The sequence below is a fragment of the Littorina saxatilis genome, linkage group LG14 (assembly GCF_037325665.1).
Source record: "Littorina saxatilis isolate snail1 linkage group LG14, US_GU_Lsax_2.0, whole genome shotgun sequence".
NCBI classification, from domain to species: domain Eukaryota; kingdom Metazoa; phylum Mollusca; class Gastropoda; order Littorinimorpha; family Littorinidae; genus Littorina; species Littorina saxatilis.
Genome location: NC_090258.1, coordinates 17,549,978 through 17,576,553, shown reverse-complemented (window position 1 = coordinate 17,576,553; position 26,576 = coordinate 17,549,978). Strand labels below are relative to the sequence as shown.

Here is a 26,576-nt window from a genome sequence, read left to right as displayed (position 1 = left end):
CCGGTTTCCGATTACCTTCATATTTTTTGTTGACAGTTGTAAAATACCAGAAATATTTGTTTTGTTTTCGATTACCTTCATATTTTTAGTTGTAAAATACCAGAAATATTTGGGTTTTTTCCGATTACCTTCATATGCTTTGTTGTAAAATACCAAAAATATTTGTTTTGTTTTAAACACTTTTTTCTCGTACAGGCGATCAGTTAATACATTTGGCACTACCCTTTGAAGACAGCGCAGACACACGTGAGCTATCCCAATACCAGCATACTGTTTACTTCCTTTATATTACGTCAACCAGCGCTAAATCGGTCGGCTGACCAACATTTACAGAGTCAACCACCTTTTGTATAAGTCACTAACTATTATTTCAAAAACGATTCAAAACAGCCCACCTCGTTTGACCATTCTTTTGGAGTCGCGGTTTGTGTGGTCAAACGTGAGTGATGATGGCGTGTGCGGTGGTGGTGGTGTTATTGGTTGTAGCTTACAAGAACTCTGTGACAGTAATGCCGCCCGTTACTTCCTCTTAGTCGAATATATTTTGTAAACCGCACTTCGTGTGGTCAAACCTGGGTTACGATTGAGGACGGTGGTGGTAGTGGTCGTGGTTGTGGTCGTGGAAAACGCTAACTCAGAATACAACCAGCTGCTATTTTTTCTTACAGGTGCGATATTTTTCTGTCAAAGATTTCCGGCATTTTTAAAGCTCTAGAAATAGTTGTTGAGATCCCTCAGACTGCACGGTTTTGTGTCATTTCTTATGGGTGTGGGAGTTGGAATGTTTTGAGGCCCCATGCTGTTTTGTTGTTGTTTTTGTTTTCTTCATATTCTAGAAATAGGAAAGGTTAGTTAATATGGAAAACGTTTAGTTTTATACATAAGGAATAATAGCATGACTGGTAAACATTTTGTGTGTTACAAAAAGAGGAGAAAAAAACCCGACAAGATTTAAATCTTAAGAAGAATGTATGCCTGTAAAGGTAGTGACAATGAACGGACACGATGCTGTGTGGATCACCGAGGAAATCAAAAAGTTGATTAGGAAAAAGCAATATATTCACGCATTAGCCAAACGTCTGGATACTGTATGGTGCTGGTCTCTTTTCCGACGGTTGAGAAATAATTTGACTGATGTTATAAGAAAAAGGAAAGAAGAGCACATTAGGGAACTAGAAAATAGAATATTGTCACCTCATAATTTTGGCAATAAAGACTGGTGGAAGGTAGTCAACTCTTTTTTGAAAAAGAAAGGAATGAGTACAAATGAGATTCCGCCCATTGAAAGCAATGGAATTGTGTATTACTCTGCAGAGGACAAAGCCGAGGTTTTTAATGAAGCATTTCTACGACAGTCGCATATACATGGTCATGATGATGACGTTCCACCAGTTGAAGAAGAGCCCATTTCCATTAGTCCTCTCGTGATAACTACCGAAATGGTGTACGCTGTTCTAAACAACCTCGATGTTAGGAAAGCAGTAGGTCCTGATTTGGTTCACAATAAACTTCTTAAACTTGCTGCTTGTATTATTTCAAATCCGCTTGCAACCCTTTTCCAGAGATCGTTGGCTGAGGGAAAGTTTCCGAAAATTTGGAAAGTAGCTCATGTGAATCCCATTTATAAGAAAGGTGAAAAAGAACACTGCAGTAACTATCGTCCGATTTCATTACTCAGTTGCATTGGAAAAGTATTGGAAAAATGTGTTCAAGCCCATGTTTTTCGATATCTCACAGAGAATGATTTATTAACGGTTTCTCAGTCAGGGTTTATTCCTGGTGATTCAACTAGTTTCCAGTTGTTGAGTATGTATGACGATTTTTGTCAATCCTTAGATAAGCAGTTGACGACTCAGGCTGTTTTCTGTGATATATCAAAAGCCTTCGACAGAGTGTGGCACAAGGGTTTGTTGCATAAATTATATGCTATAGGCATAAGAGGTGTTTTATTAAAATGGTTTGAAGATTATTTGACAGGCAGGTTACAAGCCGTTGTTATCCAAGGCAGGAAATCGACATACGGACGTGTTTGTTCAGGTGTTCCCCAAGGTTCTGTTCTGGGGCCCTTGTTGTTCCTTGTGTACATTAACGATATTGTCATTAATATCGAATCTGTCATTAAACTTTTTGCTGATGATACCAGTTTGTATTTATCTCTAAATGATGCAAACACGCGGACACAGATCTTAAATGCAGACTTAGCCAAAATTGCACACTGGGCGGAAAAATGGAAAGTTAATTTCAATAATTTAAAAACAGATTTGATGACCTTTTCTGGAAATAGAATGCCTGAAACCCTTCCTCTTGTATTTGATGGAACAATTCTGAGAGAAAACCACGTTCACAAACATCTTGGTGTACTGATTCAGAGCGACTGCAAATGGGAATCACATGTTCAGTCAATTATATCTAAAGTACGTGTTCTTCTCTCATGTTTTCGGTCCTATAAGTATCGCCTTAGCCGAAAGGCACTTGAACTTATGTATAAATCTTTTATTATTCCCCATTTTGATTTTTCTGACGTCATTTGGGATAACTGTTCTGACAGATTAGCTACTTTATTAGAAAACTTGCATCTTGATGCCATAAGAACCATTATAGGTGCAGTTCGTGGCACGAGTCACCAAAAATTGTACGATGAATCAGGATTTACAACACTGAAGGAGAGGCGAAAAAGACACAAATTGATTTTGTATTTCAAATTAGTTAATGCACGCGTGCCACCATACTTACTAGAACGTCTGCCTCCTCTCGTTGCTTCTGTGAACCCTTACCATAGACGAAGACCACTTGACAGACAGACTCCCCACTCTCGAACTGAACTGTATAAAAAGTCATTTTTTCTGTCTTCGACTTCCCTGTGGAATGAGCTTCCAGATACTGTAAAACAACTTGATTCTATTGGGTTATTTAAAAAACGTATTAGTGCTGATGATTCTGTTGTTCCCTCGTATATATACACATCTGATCGAAAATCAGAAATTATCCATTGCAGACTTAGATTGAGGATCAGCAATCTAAATAGTGATCTATTTGACAGACATTTAATTCCCGACCCGTCATGCACTTGTGGTTATCGTGTTGAAAATGCGGAGCACTATATTTTTCATTGCCCCTTATCTCTTCAAATACGTGAAGTCACCTTGTCAACACTGCCCAACTATGATTTGCTAACCGCTGATGATTTTCTGTATGGCAATAGAGACAAGTCAGACAGCGAAAATGCATTGATATTTGACCAGTTATTCAGGTTTATCTTATTAAGCAAACGTTTTGAATAATGAATGCATTTATCTCATCCATGTTCGAAACGACCATGTGCAGTACTGTTTACATTTCCTTGTTCTGGTAGTATTCTATTTTCAACCATGTGGAAGTCATTGTATGCGTGTGTGTGCGAGTGAGTGTGCGAGCGCGTGTGAGTACTCTTGTTAGTTTAGCATTGGTTTTTTGTTTTTCTTTTGTTTTTGTTTTCCTTTTATTGTTACATGTTTGTCTACCATAATTTACCATTATTATTTTGACATTATTTCAAATTTGTTATATTAAAATCGTCCGCCAATTTTCATTTGCTTTTAAGAGTACGCTTATAAGCCTAGCTTGTTGTGCTCCATGTTCCTTATTTCATGTATGCGGTAATAGTACCAATGGAATTTATTGAATAAACTTGTTTAAACCAAATCTTAAGAAGGCAGAACTAACACGAATTTGCGGTGAAAAGTCGATTCGGCAAGATTACCATAAACAAATTTCCTTTGGTCTCGCAAACAATTTTCTTCAACACAGTGCGTATAAGATTTGTCTTAATCGAAAGGTTTGTTTTTAAAGTGTGAAATGAGCGTTAATAATCACAGACTCTTTCTTTTTTAAGAAGAGAACTATATGTTTAAGAAACACCGTTTATACTCGCATGAAAAGAAAAGGGCAAAGATCAGTCCTGTTTGCATTTGTTGCTTTCGTTTGTAACACTTCAAATGCTATTTCGTGCAAACAAATACAACACAGATAATTTGCTTTAATTGAGTGTGGACATTTTGGCAGTATACGTGTTTAAGGTGGGACCAAATTTGAGTCTTAACGAGAATTAAAAAGGCGTTTTCTTTGGAGGACTTTTATCGATAGTGCACATGTTTAACAAATCTACCTTTATGCGTTTTCTGCAGCGTGGGGCTTTGTGCGTGTTTGCGTGTTTGAAATCTTCAATGATACGAGGGGAAAATGACAGCGCTAGAAAAGAAACACAGGGGGATTAGCTCGGCCGAAACAAACCACACAAAAAAGAACAAAAGAAGGCGAGACTTGAGAGAGAAAAGAGGTTCGCGCCGGCCTAAACTTCAAAGGGTTTTAATGCGTCGGTTTACTAGCAGTAAAACAAACAAGAAATGGCCAGTGTGCAAAGGAGCGTTATCACTTAACGGTCTTCCAACAGGTTTCTCACCTCATAAAAAAGCGAGCGGGGCCGGCTCATGATGGCCACATTTCCTACCGCTTGAAACCAGCCAGCTCATCCGCGGGGCTCCGCGAAATCTCGCACATTATCGAGCCGCACGAGATCGGGGCCAAGGGAAGGCACTCTCCAAGAACAATGAAGAGTTACGCGTCCTTTGATCAGACGTTTGTTCTACTGAGCAATGTACAGCCCAGTGGTGTGCTCACCCGTTCTCGAGGAGTGTAGGGGGTATCAAATCCGGGACCGTTATGATCAGGGCTGGGTGATGGCTCCATGTTCTCGTCGTGAAGGGGGCCCTAAAGCGCTGATTTCAAAAGGACTGACCTGTTTGCCATTCGTAATCATATAGGACGCCGGAGTGCCCGTGTTTACGAGGTTTGCAGGCTGCGGGGTTCTCGTGCTATAAAATAATTCGTTAATAAGAATTGTAATGGCACTTTATGAGTCTTAAGGGCACAGATAATAGATCGGACTGACTCATCTTCGTGTTTGATCAGAAGATAATTTTATAAAAAATGTCCACCAAATACCCGTGTGACTTGAAATAATAGGCCGTGAAAAGTAAATATTCGCCGTAATAATGGCTTGAGATTTACTGGTCGATGTGAATGCGTGATATATTGTGTAAAAAATTCCATCTTACACGGCAGAAATTAATATGTAAAGCGCTTAGATTCAGATTCAGATTCAAAACTTTAATACAAAGGGATAAAGGTTTTAGGCGATGCCTAATCTTCCAACCTGTCCCTTTTAGACATACATGACATTATACATTACAATTATATATTTATATAACATGTTTTAAACAGCCAACGTCAAGCGCTATATAAATCTCCCATATAAATAAATAAATAAATACTTAGGCTTTTTTCTTAACTAGAAAAGGAAAGCCTTCTCAGAAATAAAAGACAAAAGAAAGAAGAAAAAAAAGGTAAAGATAACTTTTTTTCAGAGGGACTATAAACATCTTATGTTCAAAGGAATATAAGTCATATTTAAATTAAACTTAAAGTCTGATCTTAATAAGTATTCAAAAGGCAATCGAAGAACGCTTTTCACAAACATACAATATCGTTTCAAGAAGAAAGGATTTGTTTTACTGTGATCCTGTCACCTTTTGTACATCAGAAATGTTTCGCTATTTTCCCCCGTAATGTCTAAGTATTAGATTAAATGATCGAGAACAGGGGGTCTGCAATATCGAGCTTTGATTTCTGAACTTAACTGGTATATAATTTTTTTTTAGTAAAATGAAAAAAATTGGCTCGGTAGGATATTGATCTTTTATGATACTGTTATCTTTTCGTTTGCAAATACAGGTACTGGTATCATTTTTGACAAGATTCGGTTGTACCTGTCTTTTCTTTGAATTGCATTGACGCAAAAGAGAAATGGCTTTTCGTGGGGTGCAACTACCTCCGAAAGCGGCGTATGGCTGCCTAAATGGCGGGGTAAAAACGGTCATACACGTAAAAATCCACTCGTGCAAAAACACGAGTGTACGTGGGAGTTTCAGCCCACGAACGCAGAAAAAAATACCAAAAAAACATAGGGTGCAACAAAATCACTTTAAGGCATCAGTGATCACCCTCTATAGTTATGAAGAAAGGGGTTCTTTTAGTTTGGCCCTGCTACTTCTTGCACACGAGGACATGTTTTGGCTTTTCTCTCAAGTGTATAAGTTTCATATTAAATGAGCATGTACAGGCCAGGGATCTGGAATACCGAGTTCTGATACATGAACTTAAAAACAAGTCTTAGTTTGTGCGGGGTGAGGATGTTTCATGATTATTGAGATTGCCCCGAAAACGAAGCATGGTTGCCTGTATGGCGGTGGACGGGCGCAGTGGCGTGGTGGTAAGACGTCGGCCTCCTAATCGGGAGGTCGTGAGTTCGAATCCCGGTCGCTGCCGCCTGGTGGGTTAAGAGTGATTTCTCCCAGGTCAACTTATGTGCAGACCTGCTAATGACTTAACCCCCTTCGTGTGTACACGCAAGCACAAGACCAAGTGCGCACGGAAAATATCCTGTAATCCATGCCAGAGTTCGGTGGGTTATAGAAACACGAAAATACCCAGCATGCCTCCCCCGAAATCGGCGTATGCTGCCTCAATGGCGGGGTAAAAACGGTCATACACGTAAAAATCCACTCGTGCTAAAAACACGAGTGAAAGTGGGAGTCTAAGCCCATGAACGAAGAAGAAGAAGAAGAAAAAGTATGGCGGTGGAAAATAGTAATGGACATACAAACCCGATCGTGCAAAACATGAATGTACGTGGGAGTCAAAGCTTAATAATGCAGAAAAGGAAGAAAAAGAAGAAGAAGAACATTACTGATATCGTGTGTGTCAAGATTTGGTTGTGCGTTTGTTTCTTTGAGGAAAGGTGGTCTTTTGTTACGACCTTTCCACTTTTTGCACATAAGGAAATCTTTATGCTGTCGAGTTATGGCCGAATTTATGCTAGGCTATTTTCTTTTTCCTTTTATGTGAGCTGCTGTTCATTGAAGTTTATAGTGCCGGCTATTTTCTTTTTCTTGATGTCTCGTTCTTTCTTCTTTCTGTGAACCTTTGGTTTTTATGATTACCACACCCCGTGGTATTTTACGTAATTTGGCCTTAAACGTGTTACTTTTATTGTTGGTTAAGATTTTATGAAGCTGTCTTTAACACTGTTCATAGTGTGCAAGGTTATTGAATCTAAGAAACCAACCATGAAAGAAACCAACCAAGACAATAATAGGGCCTTTTACAGCTGACCGCGCGCTGAGTCATTTCGAGTTACTCCCCTTGGGTACGGGCAAACTCGCTGTCGATACTGTTACTGGATACAGACGAGATGGTCTGCTGCAACTTGTAAAAACTGCACAGCAGTTGGAACTACCGATCGATCCGGATTTTACAAGACAGGACGTGCAAGAAAAGCCTTCCGAAAAACTTCGACAGATCGGATTTCCACCACGCGATCCTTTTACATCCGCGAAGAAAAAAGTGACCCATCAAACGCACCCAGGATCGGTGTTGTTGACATCCTGAACTATCTGATTGAGAAAAAGAACGATTTCGACCAGAAGAAGGGCCTGACCCAACAGATCTGAGGACCAAAATGTGGGGAGCACTGGAGGACCTGGAAAGAACGTCCATGTTCATGGCATCCTCCAGATTCCGAGTCTGACACAACCGTCGTACGAAGAAGAAGAAGAAGACCAGAAGAAGGCGAAAACTTACAAATCCTTTGAAGATATATCGCCTTTTTTATGGCCATGTGCTCAACTTGAGATACATACATGTGCAGAAGTGGAAAAGTTTTTCGTCTACACCGCGGAGGTAAAACCGACACAGAGGCAGACAACCTACCTGCACACTTCCTCATATAAACTGTGCATAATCGTCAGCGAAGATGGGGACATTCTCCTGGGATTTTGCCAGTGTCCGGGGGGAGGTGGGGTGGCAAGTACTTACATTTCACAACATAGGCATGTTATTATTCATATTGTTATTGTTAGTATTGTTACTCCTCACTGAAACCAAGCAAAGCAGGCTGTTCACCCTCAATAATGCTTTTACTGTATTAGTACTGTCACAGTATGTTTGCATGCATACATGCAAATATTAGTTAGCTTCCATGAAATATTGAATATATCCCCATTTCACAGCACTAGGATGGGATGTATGGCACTTTGAATCACTAACAGTAGCACTGCCTCTTCAATACCCATCTCCTTTTTGAAACTGAAGAGTATGCGTATGGACCAGTGGCAGTGAATGGTTAATGAACATATGGGTTGCTCTGATTTAATTCATGATCAGGTACATTTGGTTTTTTTTAACCACATAAACACTTAGACAACAATTATTAGAGTATGAGTTTTTCCGCGTTTTGATTTTCATTTAAATCCAAGTCACAGCTTCTGTTTTATGATGAGTGATGTAGTTTGAAACACTTGGACAACAATTATCAGAGTATGAGTTTTTCCGCGTTTTGATTTTCATTTAAATCCAAGTCACAGCTTCTGTTTTATGATGAGTGATGTAGTTTGAAACACTTGGACAACAATTATCAGAGTATGAGTTTTTCCGCGTTTTGATTTTCATTTAAATCCAAGTCACAGCTTCTGTTTTATGATGAGCGATGTAGTTTGAAACACTTGGACAACAATTATCAGAGTATGAGTTTTTCCGCGTTTTGATTTTCATTTAAATCCAAGTCACAGCTTCTGTTCAAGTTATGATGAGTGATGTAGTTTGAAACACTTGGACAACAATGTCAATTATCAGAGTATGAGTTTTTCCACTTTTTGATTTTCATTTAAATCCACTCTGGAGTCACAGTTTCTGTTTTATGATGAGTGATGTAGTTTGAAGTGTTGGTATTAAATTTTCACTGACAATCATTCTGTGCTGGTATTCCCATTTTCACCTGCAGGGTTATGAAATATATGGGGAGAAACTTGGTCAGTAAAATCATCTTCACGCGTGAACTGAAAATTGTCTCTGTTTAAAATTACAATTTAAAACTGCCTGCTGTGAATACTGTTGTCATACTATGAATTTTCTTTTGAGAAAAACAAAAGAATGAAAAGCTTTTAACTAGCTTGTGAATGAGCCTCTTACTTCTATGTGGGGCTAGGTGCTTTGAACTATTTTTAATGCCTGAAAAGGATAGTGATGGAAATCACTAGTTTAATGTCAGGTGTGACAAGTCACATATATATACTATTGATTGAACTATTTTTTTTATTAATCTGCAATTTTGTTACAACCTACTTTGTTTATTTGGTGACAAGCTAGTGAGAGGCACTTTTTAGTGCTTGAATAGTACTGTGATGCACATTATTTATCATTTCAGTCTAGTCGTACTCATGATTACAACCAATAGTTCTTGTGAGCTTGTACAGTTATGTGATGTCTCTCAAGTCTTTTTCCTTGAGGCAAACCATTTTTCCTTTGAACGACACATAGTTCAGTTTGACCATTTTTTTTTCATTTTTGTGTTCTTGTTGTATGCAACTGCAAGCACCGAGCTGTCATGCTTTTTGTCTGATTTCAGACCATATTCTTTGGGCCATTTGTATGCTGAAGTAGTTTTGTTTTTCTGCCACTTCTGTTAGATTGTGTTTTTGCAGTGAGATTCATGTTCAAAATTTTAGACAAGATTAAAAGAATGATCCTGTTTCTTAAATGCCTTCGTGTTCATTGGTTTGTAGACTATGTGTCACTTGCTGTCTAGTTTTTCAATGAAATTGTTTTGCTAACTAGCTGCAGTATCACACTTTGGTTTATGGGGATATGAAAAAGCTACATTAAAACCATTTCTTCCTCTCTCAGCACATAAAGTCAAAGCATGGTACAATCTTTTTTGTTCCATTTATACTTATGAAGAAAAACAGCATGTCATTTTCAAGTGCCCCCCGACGAAGTGTTTTGTGCAAATGTAGGTGTCTTTGTTGACTTTTTCGATGTTGAACCTCTCGATCGTTCTTCCACATAGTTTAATCCATTTTCGGCACTTTTCTAAATCTCTAGAGGGTTTGGAAAACGGTACCCATCCAACACCGACCATGTGTGATCTCTCACGGTGTCTTAAATCACTTCCACACACGCCATAACAGCAATGTTTGTGCACCATCGTACAGCTCCACCATTCAAACAACGCGCAAAAGTGGCTGACTTTGCCCGAGGCACAGCGGGCCAAGGTCAAGGTCGCCTAGAATAGCCCAGGTGTAAAAGGCCCTAAGTAGCCGACAGTTTCGCCAGCACTAAACGTGTTATGAAAAGTTTTGGCAGAGGTATAAAGTATAGCAGGTGTTTTCTAGAAACCTGGAACGTTGGCATGAAACAAATCGTGTATGGATACTCATTAGTAGCGACCGTTGAACCATGTTCAGGTGAGAATCTGAATTTGTTTATTATTTGTTCTTTCAAAAATCAGATAGGCGAAAGTTGCATCCCCTCCCATTGTGATAATGGAGACAAAACTCAGAAATTAACTTAGGCCCCAAAAAAGAGGTCTGTTAGGTCGGGATTTTTTTTTTCTCCAAAAAAACATATTTTTACGTTATTTTTATTTATTTTTTTCCAAATGCCAAAAAAAAGTCTAGGGTCGCGCGAAAAAAATAGGGTCGGTCGGGTTACCGTAAACAGACTATTTTTTTTTGGCCTTATCAAGACAAAACCCAGCCAACATGCAGGCAAAGAGAAATAAATAGATAGGTAGATAGATAAATGAATGAATAAATAGATAAGTGAGCAAATAAATAAATAAATAATGAGTGAAAATAATCTATACATATAAATAAAAGAGAGTGTCTGTCTGTCTGTGTGTCTGTCTGTCTGTGGTCGCCATACCTCTGAGATGGCAAGAGGCAGGAACAAGATAGTGTGCACATACACTCCCTAGGTGCCGCAGATGTGCACCTGGGTTTTAGTTTCTTGATTCATTGTTTCCTTTCTCAGATTATGGACCTCCCATTTATTGAATACAGCCTATATGGTGCAAGACCAGTTCAGTGCCTACTGTTCACCTGTAGCAAGCACATCATGCCAGTGATATTAGAGACTCGCTATTGCTCCTATGAGGGGAAGAAATGAAGAATGAAAAATTAACTGGACAGTTCCGGAAATTTCTAGAAGGTAAGGGAGATAACTCTTTTTTTGTATCCAAACAAAGGAGGTAAAGCTAATGATAATGGGATAGCGAGCGTCTTAAATTGCTACAGGGCTCCGCTTACTCCCGGGCGAAGCCGGGCTTAACTGCTAGTTAAATATATAAGTATTGATCATTTTGCCTTTTTATTCATAAGGGGTGTAATTGTCACAAGTATTCAATACCTCAGAAAGAAATGCCAATTTTTTGGGTTTTTTTTGTTTACTTGCCGATCAGCATGTGCTTATCCGGTGTTATTCTGTTCTTATTTGTAGAATATTTAGCAGAACAAGTAATGCCCCCCCCCCCCCCCCCCAAAAAAAAAAAAAAAAACCAAACGACCGTTTAAAACAATACCAGGCTGAGATACGAAGACATAAAAACTGTAAACTGGACCCCAGCTGATACGCACACTTAAAATATTAATAATTATGAAGATAAAATGTGAAGGTTAGGTTTTTATCTTTTTATCACTATCATATCACGCCATCAATTCAAAGAAGGCATCCGTTATAAAGGGCAGTAGAATTTGGTGTTAGTCAGATGCTTTCATGTAACAACTAATACAGAAGCTGATTTCAACAGTCGACCAAGAAATAATTTCTTGAAGAGGGGCCCCACCCATCCCATCCCATCCCTCTTTCCAACAATTTGCGCTCAATCCTAGGGTTGTAAAACTTGTAAAACTCTGACCTGTTGACCGGGTGAAGAGGCTTGTGTAACTAATCTCTTTCTAATTCGCCGAATTGTGGAGCAAAGGTGCGACTCAAACTTGTGCCACAAAAGACCCATTTCTGGTAATGATCGGGAGAAGTGTAAAGTACCCTAAAAGTCTCGGACAACCCAGACCCGGTGAGATTCTGAGCGCGACTGAGAGGACCGCGCTTTTCCATGTCGTGCAATTAGTCTGGGTTGACCGACACTACAATTACCCGCGCTTTTCGCTTTCTGCCGTCTGTTAGAAATTTCCGAAGGTGACGACAGGTTTTATTGGGTGGGCAGTTGGAAGGCAATGGCAACCTGTAACGATTACAGGTTTTTAAGGGGTGGCGCTGTTGTAAGGGGGGCAGGCTTTGCGATAACTTGCTAAACAGACAACAGGCCGTGGCCACGTGAGTTGATGTTCTTTTAACGATCAGAGGTGGTAAGATTGTCAGGCTGTAAGTATTTGGGGCAAGGGTGGGGGTCGTTGTTTCTTTATTTGGTGTTTAACGTCGTTTTCAACCATTCAAGGTTATATCGCGACGGGGAAAGGGGGGAGATGGGATAGGGGAAAGGGGGGAGATGGGATAGAGCCACTTGTTAATTGTTTCTTGTTCACAAAAGCACTAATCAAAAAATTGCTCCAGGGGCTTGCAACGTAGTACAATATATGACCTCACTGGGAGAATGCAAGTTTCCAGTACAAAGGACTTAACATTTCTTACATAATGCTTGACTAAAATCTTTACAAACATCGACTATATTCTATACAAGAAACACTTAATAACAAGGGTAAAAGGAGAAACAGAACCGTTAGTCGCCTCTTACGACATGCTGGGTAGCATCGGGTAAATTCTTTCTCGTCCCAACCAATATGGAACTCCCCCTAACCCGCGGGGGGACCAGGGAGGGGTAAATCCTTCCCCCTGACCCGCGGGGGGTGGGGGGTCGTTGTAATTGTGGGGTTGGGGGCCTATTCCGATTTTTGATTCGTTTTAAATAAATAGTATGACTTATGCAGGTTACATATCATGTGTGATACTGATAGTTGTTGTGCATTATTTTTCAGCGTTAGTTTTAGAGCAACATGTTCTGTCGTTTATACAAAGGGTTTTTAACTGTAATGTCTTGTGAACGGTTAACCAGTTCTCCTGTGCCAATGCAGAGACACCTGCGTTTCTATGGCGGCGAAGAAAAATTATAACGGGTGGTATTGATGGAGAGAAGATTGCCGCTGTCGAAAGGTGTTGTTTACGCCGAAAATAAAATTAATATGCAAGTTCTTTAAATCACTTGGATTTTTGCGCATATTATTATTGCGCATTAGTGTGCAAGAAATCAGTTTTGTTGTTGAAAGAAACAAAATATACTCACACACACGCATACACACACGCACGCACGCACGCACGCACACACATACACACATACACACATACACACACACACACACACACACACACACACACACACACACACACACACACACACAGAAAAAAGTCCCAACCCACATGTAGTTGATGACAAAAATATATTTTAAAATGAAATGACGAGGATGATCATGAAGACGTTAGTTTTTACTTTTCGCACCCAACCCGTTGTGATCGTACAGGATCTTCAGCCCCCCAACTGACTTTTCACTGTCCACTGCCGCTTATGTTTGCACAAAGCTTTATCAATACGACATCACTTTTTTTATTTCACCCATTCGCTCGTCTCCGGCTTTTAACGCTGATCGTTAACGTTTGAAATAAACTTGTAATTTTTCTTGGGCTAGCAAATGTCGCCTTCCAAATGGCCCCCGAAAAACAGACAATAATCGTTTTCCTTTATTTCCCCCCTGAGCTCGTGACATCTGTTTACAGAGAGAAAAGAAAGGCCGCCAGATTGAAAATACCTCCTTCTCTCCATTTCGTTTAAAGGCACAGTAGAGTCCGTGTAAACGGTTCGGCTCACCGCGAGTTCAGGCCAAGCTTTAACATGGGGTAAAACCAACCCTCCGTTCGGACACATACCAAAACTCAACAGATCGGGTACTTTCTGTGAAGAGTGGTTTTTTTGTGGTTTAAACAAGTTTATTCAGTAAATTTCATTGGAATATTGCCGCATACATGAAATAAGGAACATGGAGCACAACAAGCTAGGCTTATGAGCGTACTCTTAAAAGCAAATAAAATTTGGCGGACGATTGTAATATAACAAGTTTGAAATAATGTCAAAATGATAATGGTGAATTATGGTAGACAATCATATAACGATAAAAGGAACAGAAAACACAATGCTAAACTAACAACAGTACTCACTCGCACACGCACTCGCACACACACGCACACAATGACTTCCACATGGTAGAAAATAAAATACTACCAGAACAAAAGTTTTTTGTAATGAATTCAATTCAATAAAACTTTATTGTCTGAATGTAACAAACAGACAGACATTTTTGCATGTCCAAAATGCCACCAGTGTCAATCCGCGAATTGCATTCATAAAAAAAATCCCAATCTTCCCAGGAAACAGCCAAGGTGTTGATTGTTGGTAGGTGTCCAAGTGGAGAGTTGGCCTTATCCCGTGTAAAAGTCTAGCCAGATAGAAACCGTGACTGTTTTCAAGAGAAGGACTGTGCTTTTAACGTCTCACCGCGAAATCCGGAATGAAAACGAACTTGGGTATAAACTGCCATTTCATCTTGGCCCCACTGTTTTATGGGCAACAGTCAATGCTTAGATAAAAAGAGGTGCTTAGCAATAATATTTTTCGAGTCACTTTTGCGAAAAATGGAATACAAGGATGTGGTAGTGTAAGAATATCGCGGATGCTGTGCGATTTGAGTGTGCCAAATCGCTAAAGGTAGAAAAGGTATGGCCCATAGACGTCAACGATGAGTCTACGTGTTTTGTGCGACGTTAAATTCCCACATAGGCCTTGTTTTCATGGCGGTATAAACCGACTGAATGTTTTTGTTTATTTAATCTTTTTTTGTCACACATTGTTTTTTTCGCACACAACAGGAGAAAAAGGTACATATATTCTTTTAGTTTTACTTCCTGCTCCATTTCAGAATAAAAGCATCCGTTAACCTTTGCCGGATGCCGCTTTTGACTACACACTCCCGACGATGCGGGTTTGTCTGAACCCATACATTTGAAAGAGGGTTTTTACCGTTTATTCCTCTAACGACGATGCGGGTTTGTCTGAACCCATACATTTGAAAGAGGGTTTTTAGCGTTTATTTCTCTAACGACGGGGTGGGTTCACTGAAACCCACAGCGCTACTTCAGTGGTTGCATCGAGTTTCTCCCTTCACCGACCTCTTGCAGGGGAGGGAGAGGGGGAGGGAGAGGGGGAGGGAGAGGGGGAGGGAAAGGGGGAGGGAGAGACTGAGAGAGACTGAGAGACTAAGAAAGAGAGAGAGACTAAGAAAGAGAGAGAGAGAGACAAAGAAAGAGAGAGAGAGAGACTAAGAAAGAGAGAGAGAGACTAAGAAAGAGAGAGAGAGAGAGACTAAGAAAGAGAGAGAGAGAGTCTAAGAAAGAGAGTGAGAGACTAAGAAAGAGAGAGAGAGACTAAGAAAGAGAGAGGGAGAGACTAAGAAAGAGAGAGAGAGAGACTAAGAAAGAAAGAGAGACTAAAAAAGAGAGAGAGAGACTAAGAAAGAGAGAGAGACTAAGAAAGAGAGAGAGAGAGACTAAGAAAGAGAGAGACTAAGAAAGAGAGAGAGAGAGAGACTAAGAAAGAGAGAGAGAGAGATACTAAGAAAGAGAGAGAGAGAGACTAAGAAAGATAGAGAGAGAGAAACAAATAAAGAGAGAGAGAGAGACAAATAAAGAGAGAGAGACTAAGAAAGAGAGAGCGAGAGACTAAGAAAGAGAGAGAGACTAAGAGAGAGAGAGAGACTAAGAAAGAGAGAGAGAGACTAAGAAAGAGAGAGAGAGAGAGACTAAGAAAGAGAGAGAGGGAGACTAAGAAAGAGAGAGAAACTAAGAAAGAGAGAGAGAGAGACAAAGAAAGAGAGAGAGAGACTAAGAAAGAGAGAGAGAGAGACTAAGAAAGAGAGAGAGAGAGAGACTAAGAAAGAGAGAGAGAGACTAAGAAAGAGAGAGAGAGAGAGACTAAGAAAGAGAGAGAGAGAGACTAAAAAAGAGAGAGAGAGACTAAGAAAGAGAGAGAGAGAGACTAAGAGAGAGAAAGAGAGACTAAGAAAGAGAGAGAGAGACTAAGAGAGAGAGAGACTAAGAAAGAGAGAGAGAGACTAAGAGAGAGAGAGAGAGACTAAGACAGAGAGAGAGACTAAGAAAGAGAGAGAGAGAGACTAAGAGAGAGAGAGAGAGAGACTAAGAAAGAGAGAGAGAGACTAAGAAAGAGAGAGAGAGAGAGAGACTAAGAAAGAGAGAGAGAGACTAAGAAAGAGAGAGAGAGAGACTAAGAAAGAGCTAGAGAGAGAGAGAGAGAGACTAAGAAAGAGAGAGAGAGACTAAGAAAGAGAGAGAGAGACTAAAAAAAGAGAGAGAGAGACTAAGAAAGAGAGAGAGAGACTAAGAAAGAGAGAGAGAAAGAGAGACTAAGAAAGAGAGAGAGACTAAGAGAGAGAGAGAGAGACTAAGAAAGAGAGAGAGAGAGACTAAGAGAGAGAGAGAGAGACTAAGAAAGAGAGACTAAAAAAGAGAGAGAGAGACTAAGAAAGAGAGAGAGAGACTAAGAAAGAGAGAGAGCGAGAGACTAAGAAAGAGAGAGAGAGAGACTAAGAGAGAGAGAGACTAAGAAAGAGAGAGAGAGAGACTAAGAAAGAGAGAGAGAGAGAGACTAAGAAAGAGAGACAGAGAGAGAGACTAAGAGAGAGAGACAGAGAGAGAGACTAAGAGAGAGAGACAGAGAGAGAGACAGAGAGAGAGACAGACAGAGAGACAGACAGACAGAGAGAGAGACAGACAGAGACAGTCAGATAGACGGATAGACAGATAGACAGACAGACAGACAGAGCAACTGACAACAGACATACAGACAGAGAGATACAGACAGAGAGATACGGACAGACAGACAGAGAGACAGACAGTCTCTTGGAGACAAACAGGCAGACAGACACTGTTCCGCCGCTTTGGTAATTATGGGTGTAGCAGAACCCGCGCCGTCGGCAGAGGGATAGTTACAATCACTACTACTCTTTAAAAGTATGGGTATGTGTGAACCCGCGCCATCGGTAGTGTTTATGTAAATTATCATAATCAATTAATTCTGATGTTTTGTCATGTACACACTAAAAATTTGCAGACAGAGAGCAAATTAGGTGTGTGAGAGATACTTAAAATTTCAAAACGATACCTTTAATGGTTCCAGAGTTACAATGATTTTAGTGTGTCTCTGGGTACAGGTGAACCCAGGAAGCACGGCAAAGGTTAAAAAGCGCATATTTTTATTTTTGCTTTATTTCAAGTTTTGTCCTCGACCCCCCCGCAATACAAGGCCTAATACCATTAGGGATTAGCATTGGTGTATTGCCTAGGTGATTTAATATTATAGTATAGGCTTTTGACAGCATTGTCAATTGCTTTACACCTTTGACAAATAAGGAATAAGAATATCCGACAGATATAGTGTGAAGGAATAAGTATATGAAAAAAACAAAAACAAATGTTTACAAAGGATTTTTTTGTGATGAGTTTAAAAGGTAAAACGGAAGAAAACCGCAACATTTGTTTGTACGTTTTACCTTGTCGGTTTGTTGAAATAATTCGTTGGTATTAAATTTGCCCAAACAAATCCAGAGTTAAAACCGTAACTGAATTCAGTTTTTGGTTTTCTGCGTCCAAGAAAAAAAAGCAACTGCGCAGTTTTGGCCATCTGTAAGGACAGGTGTGTTCTTTCGCTAGAGTCAATAGGTCCGCAGTCACACAAAACAGTATCCGTTTATTTGAAAATAAGATCATAAAGACACTCCTATAATGACTGTCTTTTAACGGGTGCTTCTTCAAACGATGGGAACATTACTCATAGTGATTATGAACATTAACCTTTCTATAAACAGTTTGCCAGTCACCCACTGTGACCCACATAATAATCAAAGTAAATCTAAATATTCTTTGTGCGACAGATGGCATGAATCAAGAGATGATTTGGTCAACAAAATATTGCCAATGATTCATCTTGCACCGTGTTTAAAGTTCCACAATGTTGCTGTAAAATTAAAGTAACGGCCAAATATGTTCCTATAATACCCGGGTCGGTGAATTTTCTCCTACAAAGGAAAAGCCAATGAAACGCTGCCTTCGACGTTAGAAACGCAGTGAACGTTTTTACCCCTGAAAGGAATAGTCACCTTTAACGCTATTTGTCAAAGAAATGGACATTTAATCATTCATTGTCATACAAATAGCTTATTAACCCTTCTGCGTCGTTTGGTAAAGGACAAGAATAATTGAGGTCACAGCGGGAGGGGGTGGCGCGTGTCTGTGTTTTTCCCAGCAATACACGTGCGCCTAATCGAGTCGAGTTGAGTCATTTAAAAAAAAAAGTTTAATTTGTTTTATTGTATCTAGCTGTTGAGAAATTATATTGAAGTGAAAACTCAATACTCAAACTTCACTTGTTGAAAGACTCTTTGTGTAAATACCACGATTAAGAAAATACTGAGATTTAAGATATATAAAAGAAAAATCGTGGAGAGTCAGCCACAGATACATTTTGAGACTGACATTTTCTTAAAATTAAAACAAATCAATTAAAAAACCACAACAAAAAACCACACACACCTGGAGGCAGAATCTCTAGCAAGCGGATTCCTTCATCACAGTCGAGCAGACTTAAAAAATTTTTTTTTAATTCAAAATTGAATATTAAGTTAGATTTGTGCGTCTTGACTCTGTGTCTCGATCGTTTTGAGTTCCAGATTGTACTTTTATCTTCAGGGAGATAATACATTTCGCAATCATTTTCATAAGGTCTTTTTTTTCTTCTTTTTTTTGGGGGGGGGGGGGGGGGGGTGCATTTGTGTTTTTGTTTGTGTGTGTGTTACAGACTGCGAAGCGTAGATCTCTATTTCCTTTTTTGTTTCTATTTGGTTTTTGTGGGTTTTTTTTCTGTTCTGTCTGTATTTTTTTTAAATTCATTTTGTTCTTCCCATTTTTGAGTCACTTGAGAAAAAGTGACTCTATGTAATCGGTCAGTGTTAGTCTGTCCGGCCGGCCGGCCGGCCGGCCGTCCGTAGACACCACCTTAACGTTGGACTTTTCTCGGAAACTATCAAAGCGATCCGGCTCATATTTTGTTTAGTCGTGACCTCCAATGACCTCTACACTTTAACGATGGTTTCGTTGACCTTTGACCTTTTTCAAGGTCACAGGTCAGCGTCAAAGGAAAAATTAGACATTTTATATCTTTGACAAAGTTCATCGGATGTGATTGAAACTTTGTAGGATTATTCTTTACATCAAAGTATTTACATCTGTAGCCTTTTACGAACGTTATCAGAAAAACAAGGGAGATAACTAGCCTTTTCTGTTCGGCAACACACAACTTAACGTTGGGCTTTTCTCGGAAACTATAAAAGTGACCGGGCTCAAATTTTATGTGAACGTGACTCCCAGTGACCTCTACACTTTGACGTCTGCTTTGGTGACCTTTGACCTTTTTCAAGGTCACAGGTATGTCTTGAAGGAAAAAAATTGAAATATCATATCTCTGAAACTATTCATCGGATTTGATTCAAACTTTATAGGATTATTCTTTACATCAAATTATTTACATCTGTATTGTGTTGTGAATAGCAATTTCTTCCTGTCCATCTGATGCCTCATATAATATTCAGAACTGCGAAAGTGACTCGATCGAGCGTTTGCTCTTCTTGTTATTACCCGGTTTCAATTTCCTAACCTACTTCTTGTCGTACCTTTTAGCCAAAGTCAATACCGCAGAGTAGAGCAGGGAAATTACATTCGTCAGCATGTGATTTTTGATTATGACACGAACATTCTAATTGCCTACATTACCTGACACCCATGCACATGCATACTAGTATTTGTAGGCTGACCTGGGATCCCATACGATTTCGGCGTATTTTGTACGCTTGATTGTCTAAAATGCGATCAGTACGGTGGGTGGAAAATAAATACGATCAAACATATTCATAGACTGCTTTTCTTCACAATCGCATCTTAAACCAATCCAGTATTTGGGAGGTTTGAAAAATGTGTGGAGTACACTAATTTTTCTGAAAATGCGCCAAGTTTCTTTGAGAATACTCCACGTGCAAAACAGGGGTTCCCAGGTCTGAATATACGCATTGCTCTCAGGCTATGATGAGAATAAGAGCTGTTTAATGCATACGTTTCACAAATGAGCAAGCGACGACAATTGACACAGCGTCAATTGTTCCACTATGTGTTGATGCCCAGTAGTAGGAACAAGGGTTTCATAAATGGCTGAATTTTTACAATAGACATGATAGCCATTCTCAAATCACACTTCAATGACAATCGAACAGCCATTGACGTTTTAATAAGCGAGTTAAGTCTGAAAGCTATTGACCTTTTCATGAGCGAGTTAACTCTGACAATGGACATGTATCCTAATTTCCGACAACCCCTCGTATGGAGCAACGGCTTGTGTGAGCTTGACCAATTCGCTTCCTGCCAGGAAGTCCGCAGTTTGGCCCTCTCACCCGTCGAGAGATTGACTGTCATAAAAACACGACGCCTGCTTTATAAAACCCTTTCGCACCACCAATGTAACACGACGTTTAATTTCCCGGTACATGTACAGTGGAGCTTCGATCTTAAGACCCCAGATTTTAAGACTCCCTCCCTTTCAAGTTTTAAGACACTGTTTTCTCAGATTTTCTGTTTATAACCTTAGTAAATGTACTCAAAGATTACGGCTTCTCAATTTCCAAGCCCTTTTTACTGTCAGATTTTGAAGGTATGGAAAGAAAGGTTTCACTGTACTTCATCCTCTCATCCCCATCCCATGTGGCTGGGTGGACAATTGAACGCGCGACAGCGAAAACGGTCCATATTAGCACGTGCGCTTCTCTGTTTAGGCGCGTGCTTTTTGTGTGTCACGTGACTGCTTGAGTAGCATGGTGGGGCCGCATCATTGGAGGGTGGGGATGAATATGTCATCAGCTGTCCTAGCGTGAAATTGACGAGACGCCAATCAGTGCCTGTCGTTTAGGCCCCGGACGTGAGAAGTGCGCATGTCGTATTCGTATGCGCTGTTTCCGCACGCGCTTTGTTTGGCATGCGATTATTTGTCTGTTATGATTGGTAATTTGTTTTTCAAGTTTTGTCCGCGATGAAAGTGTTTTGTTTTTTCTTTCTTTTCTGCCGGGGTTGCGTTGTTCGTGGGATTGTCAAATCGAAGTGACTAAGAGTGGACATGATCTGAAATTGGTTGATTGGTTGATTGAGTGATTGTTTGAGTGATTGATTGATTGATGTATTTGTTTATTTATTCTTTTTATATCATTTTTTTAATGTATTTATTTATTTAATCATTTTCATTGCTTGCTTGCTTGATTGATTGATTTTATGTATATAATTTTCTCAGTTTATTTATCTTCTTAAAACAATAGAGAGCTGTGTGTGTGTGTGTGGGTGGGTGGGTGGGTGGGTGTGGGTGTGGGTGTGTGTGTTTGTCTTATTCGAACCTGACTGATCAAACAATCCTGCTTAACGTCGTCACAGCCACGTGCTCAAACCTAATAATTATAGGGACTTGGACCTAGACCCCAACACACACGAACTTTAAATCTGGTGTATTCTCTATGAACAGGTGGGCCCTCTGACGGCGGAATCCGGCGTTACCGCACGGCGTTCACCAAGGACCAGATCACCTTGCTGGAGAAAGAATTCGCCAAGGAGAACTACATCTCTCGTCCCAAGCGATGCGAGCTGGCTGCTGCCATGAACCTGCCGGAGAGCACTATCAAGGTCGGTGCTCTTGCAGACTAATTGTTCTGGTTTTGTTTTGGTATCTGTGTGGTTTGGCTGATTATGCATTTTTTCGTGGTGTGTGTGTGGGTGTGGTGTGTGTGTGTGTGTTAGTGTGTTAGTGTGTTAGTGTGTGTGTGTGTGTGTGTGTGTGTGTGTGTGTGTGTGTGTGTGTGTGTGTGTGTGTGTGTATAGGTCTTATTCGAAATGTTGGAAGATTACCTTCCCCCAAAAATGGTCACTTCGTTACGGTAACTAGTCACACCGAGGTTTGTCAACACAGCAGTAACTTCAGCACAGCCATAACTTTGCTGCGACAAAATAAAAGCTTTCAAATGCAATAAAAAAGCTAAAAGGTGTGGCTTGCTGGCTGGTATAATGGGCCGCTCTTGAAATCTTCACTTGTAGCGTTTCTTCTTTGGGTTATTTCACTAGTTTCATTGGCAATCACCGGTAAAATTGACATATATTTCATTCCTCTGTACAGGTGTGGTTCCAGAACAGGCGTATGAAAGACAAGCGACAAAGAATGGCTCTCACCTGGCCCTACGGTATCCCCCCAGACCCTCATCTCTACGCCTACATCGCTGCTGCCGCCGCCAACTTTTCTTTCGGCTACTCTGGGCATGCGTCAGCCCACCCTTCCGGTTTCCCGCTTCCGGCCGGCAGCGCCACCAACCCGTCTCTTCAGACCCTATCCTCCTTGCAAGCCCGCGCCGATATGCTGACGTCACGCTCAGATATGATGACGTCACACGCCGAGCTGTTGAAGTCGCGCATGTCGGAGATGCTGACGTCACGTCCGGATCTGCTGACGTCACGTCCGGATCTGCTTGGTCCCCGTCACGACCTGATGACGCAGCTGGGTGGCGGTACTACCGCTTTCCACAAGCCCGGGCCCTCGCTTCTGGATGTTCGCCCCACGATGACGTCCTCCCCGTTTGCGTCATCGCCCTTCGGGTTGGGGCTGTCCCCCATGTCGTCGATGGCGGCGTTCAGCGAACCTTCGTCGCTGGGGTCTGGGTTGATGTCTCTGGGAGGCAAGGCGTGTATGTGTCCAGCCCTGCCCGGTGTCCACTCTATGGCCGTCCACATGGCCTCTCCCGCCTCCATGCCCCTCCCGCATAAACCTGAGGTCAAGCAGTCTTGAGGAGACTGAGGAATGCCTATACCTACCTCCTCGCTCCCGGGATCGTCATTTGTTACAGAGAAGCTGGACCTATTCCTCGCTGTCCCTCACGGAGGATCACGAATAACGGGAGACTGACCTCTCCTCACCCCCCCCCCCCCCCCACTAACCAACGACCGACAAATACTGTTTGATACAGAAAAGAACCTTGACTTACCCATCTCAGGATAAAGCATCGTCCAACTGTCCTGATGGGAGGAAGGTTGAACAAGGACAAAGAACCACTCTGCCCTTCTGAGAACTGAGAAAGGTAAAGCCATTTCAAATCTGTGAAGCTGGCAAAAGTTTTTGAGTAAATGACTCCAACTTTCCTCTCTGATAATATCCAAGTGTTCAAGTTTAGTGAGCTCACCGAATAGACGTGAACATTTTGCTTCAGAAACAGACTCGAAATTGGTGCAAGAAAAAGTAGACCTGCTCCTTCAGCATAAAGCTGAGGTCAGGTCGTCTTGAGACGAAGCTCACCAACCAAGGAAAAATGGACGATGACTCAAGGACATAGGTGCAGCACCTGTAGGCTATTGCTTGAAAACAACAACACAAAAACAACTGGGCTTGATCTGCTCTTCTTTTGTTTAATCTTTAAATCAAGCTGTGAGGAAAAGGCAAATATGTTATTTTGTCTTGGCATTTTTGGTCATGGTTGTTGATTGTGTTACTGAAGATGTCCCTTTGAAGATGTGACTTTTACATTTAAACAATAAGAGATGGAATCTAAAACGTCAAGATTGTGTTTGTTTCGGCAGACGCTTTTGGAAGCCGGACATTGCAATCAACACTACTCAGTCACAACCAGCCAATCGACTTTTTCAACGTCATTTGGATGGTGACGGTGACATACTCATGTGACGTTGACGAATGACGTCACTCTTGTCTAGAATTTAGACGTAACGGCTGCATATTATCAAAAAGGCACAGGGTGTAGTGTAATTAATCCGGATGATTTGTTTCAGACAGACATTTCAAATTGTTGACTTCAGTTTGTTCTTTTGCTTAAGTCCTTCAGTTCTTTTCTTTCTGTTTGCTTCTGTTTCCTTTTGTGTCACTCTTTTCTTTGTCGCTCAATGTTTTACTTCTTCTCTGTCAAGACATGATGATTTTTCCGTTTAAGTTGAATGATTTGAAAATGTGTTAAGATTTTGTATTGTTTGCAGATCACTCATTTTTTCTTTTTTTCTTTCTTTAGACTCTTTTTATTAAGGTATTTTGAATATTTGTGATGGTTTGTGCTGCATAAGAGATTATGAAAAAGAGTGAAAAAACCCTGCTGTTTATTACCAATTTTTTTTCTTTACTTTTTGAAATGCTGGCCTTTCAGTTTTTTTGACATGATTTGAAAATGTTTGATGATTAAGAAGATTTCAAAATATATTTCCTTTTTGTTTTGGTTGCTTGAGACAAGAGGATCATAGAAGAAAGGCGGATGGGTGTTCAGGCCACTCCGTTTGAATCGTTAGTTAAACGATGTTTGATTTGTTTCCAACAAAGAAAGGGATCAACAAACGACCGAACTAAACGAAGAAAACAAGGGCTAGTGGCGTTTTAATGTGAGGTTATTGAGTCTGTGACTACGAGAAATCTTTTCCTTGAATGTGACTTAGTTTTGACTATTTCGAAATGTAGGACCTGCATCGAGTTCTTGCAATTCTTTTTCTGACTAACGAACAACGGATGATTGACTTGTCATTGGTAATTAATATAATTGGAAGTTTCAGTGTAAATTGCACGCAATATATTTAACTTTTATAGAAATAAATACTATCAGTTATGCGCGTTAAAAGAACGGCGCATCATTTATTGTATGATGTACGGTTAACGTTTGTGAGGAATAATGGCTGACTTGAATTGAGAAAGTTATAATGGTAAATCTGGAATAAGATAAATACTTCATGTACTCGACCACCTCTCGAAAACGAACGCCCGCCCGCCCATAACGATCACTCTGAAGGATCCCAGACGAGTTTTTTCTTCCCCCCGCGGGTTAATTTATCCGATGCTCCCCAGCATGTCGTAAGAGGCGAATAACGGATTCTGTTTCTCCTTTTACCCTTGTTAAGTGTTTCCTGTATAGAATATAGTCAATGTTTGTAAAGATTTTAGTCAAGCAGTATGTAAGAATTGAAATGTTAAGTCCTTTGTACTGGAAACTTGCATTCTCCCAGTAAGGTAATATATTGTACTACGTTGCATGCCCCTGGAGCAATTTTTTGATTAGTGCTTTTGTGAACAAGAAACAATTAACAAGTGGCTCTATCCCATCTCCCCCCTTTCCCCGTCGCGATATAACCTTGAACGGTTGAAAACGACGTTAAACACCAAATAAAGTAAAGAAAGAGTTTTTTCTATTATATAATTCACTTTTCTCAAGCGACTACCTGTCTGTAAAGACCACTGTTGGTCATTCTCTTGGTGTGGTTTTTTTATCGACAGATTCGACTGCATTTATTTTATTAGAGTTAAAACGAATATTACTTTCTTGCGTATTTGTTTTATTTGTAATCTCTGGATTAATCTTGTCCATTGCATGGAAAAACAGAAAGCGTGAGATTAAGAATAATATTCCCACGAGAATCAGAATTTGGACCACAAGAGACTGACCATTTGGATTGCACGATATTGAAAACTTGGACAGCATGAGAAAGAAAGATTGCACCGCTTGAGAACAAGAATTTGGATGTATGTTAAGGGGAACTTTGTTTGCTTTGGAATAAGAATTTACGCTGCGCTATACACAAAGATGGGAACAAACATTGGAGTACGTAGAGTAGTTGTGATTGTAAGTGAAAATTCACAGCATGTTTCAGTTGATATTTTGTGTAGGCTAGCTCACTAGCTTTCCGCGACTTACAATTATTTTCTTCTCAAGAAGCACATTTTTGTTAGGAGCTTTTATTTCTAGCTGACTGGCTTTCCTAGCTTACAGTTTCCTGTTCAAGAAACAAATTATTGCAAGCTCATCTAGTTACACTATGCATACAAACTTCGCCGTTTCTTAACTCTGACATAAATCAAAATTTAGTGATTGTCAACACAAGGGGGGGGGGTACTGTTATTTGTTTTTCGCTTTTGTATATTCACCTGTTCATTGTAAAGATGAAGCATTTTGCTGACTGCATTGTACTTATTTCACACACAAGAACGAGCCAAGAACTTAAAAATTGGCTTCCTGCACCTTCGATCTCATACTTTATTTACATTCCTTGTTATGTTCCATGCCAGATACACAGAACTTGTGCTGACATGTTTGTTGTTGTTATTACTGCTGCTGCGAATTGTTATCTTTGAAACACAAAGATACTTGAGTTACTTTATAAGCTGTACATACAGTTTGGACAAGATTTATTGTGTTGAACTATTTCAGTTTGATGTGTTTGAAAAATAAAGCTGTTATTGTTTGAAAAGGAGAATGTGTGTGTGTGTGTGTGTGTGTGTGTATGTGTGTGTGTGTGTGTGTGTGTGTGTGTGAAAAAGAAAGCGATAAAAAAAAGATAGAGAGTGATTAAGACTTTTTATAAAGTGATATTCATGTTAAGATTAAAATCAATACATTAAAAAAAATCGGTTAAAGTAATGTGTTTGAGAGTCGTACTAAGGCAATATCTTTTAACAGACGAAAAGCTGCAAGCGCCATCAAAACAAAAACAACATGCACGCAAGGGACACATACATA

The 26,576-nt window shown here is 40.1% G+C and overlaps 1 protein-coding gene across 1 annotated transcript in view; it reads left to right on the top strand.

The window, feature by feature from the left end:
• The window catches only part of LOC138947265 (uncharacterized), a 37,534-nt gene extending 11,268 nt beyond the window's left edge, over positions 1-26,266 (top strand). The window contains exons 3-4 of the mRNA XM_070318706.1: positions 21,560-21,717; positions 22,205-26,266. Of these exons, the coding sequence (XP_070174807.1) occupies positions 21,560-21,717; positions 22,205-22,867 (821 nt within the window). The 3' untranslated portion in view covers positions 22,868-26,266. The remainder of the gene's footprint in view (positions 1-21,559; positions 21,718-22,204) is intronic.
• Positions 26,267-26,576: the final 310 nt, after the last annotated feature.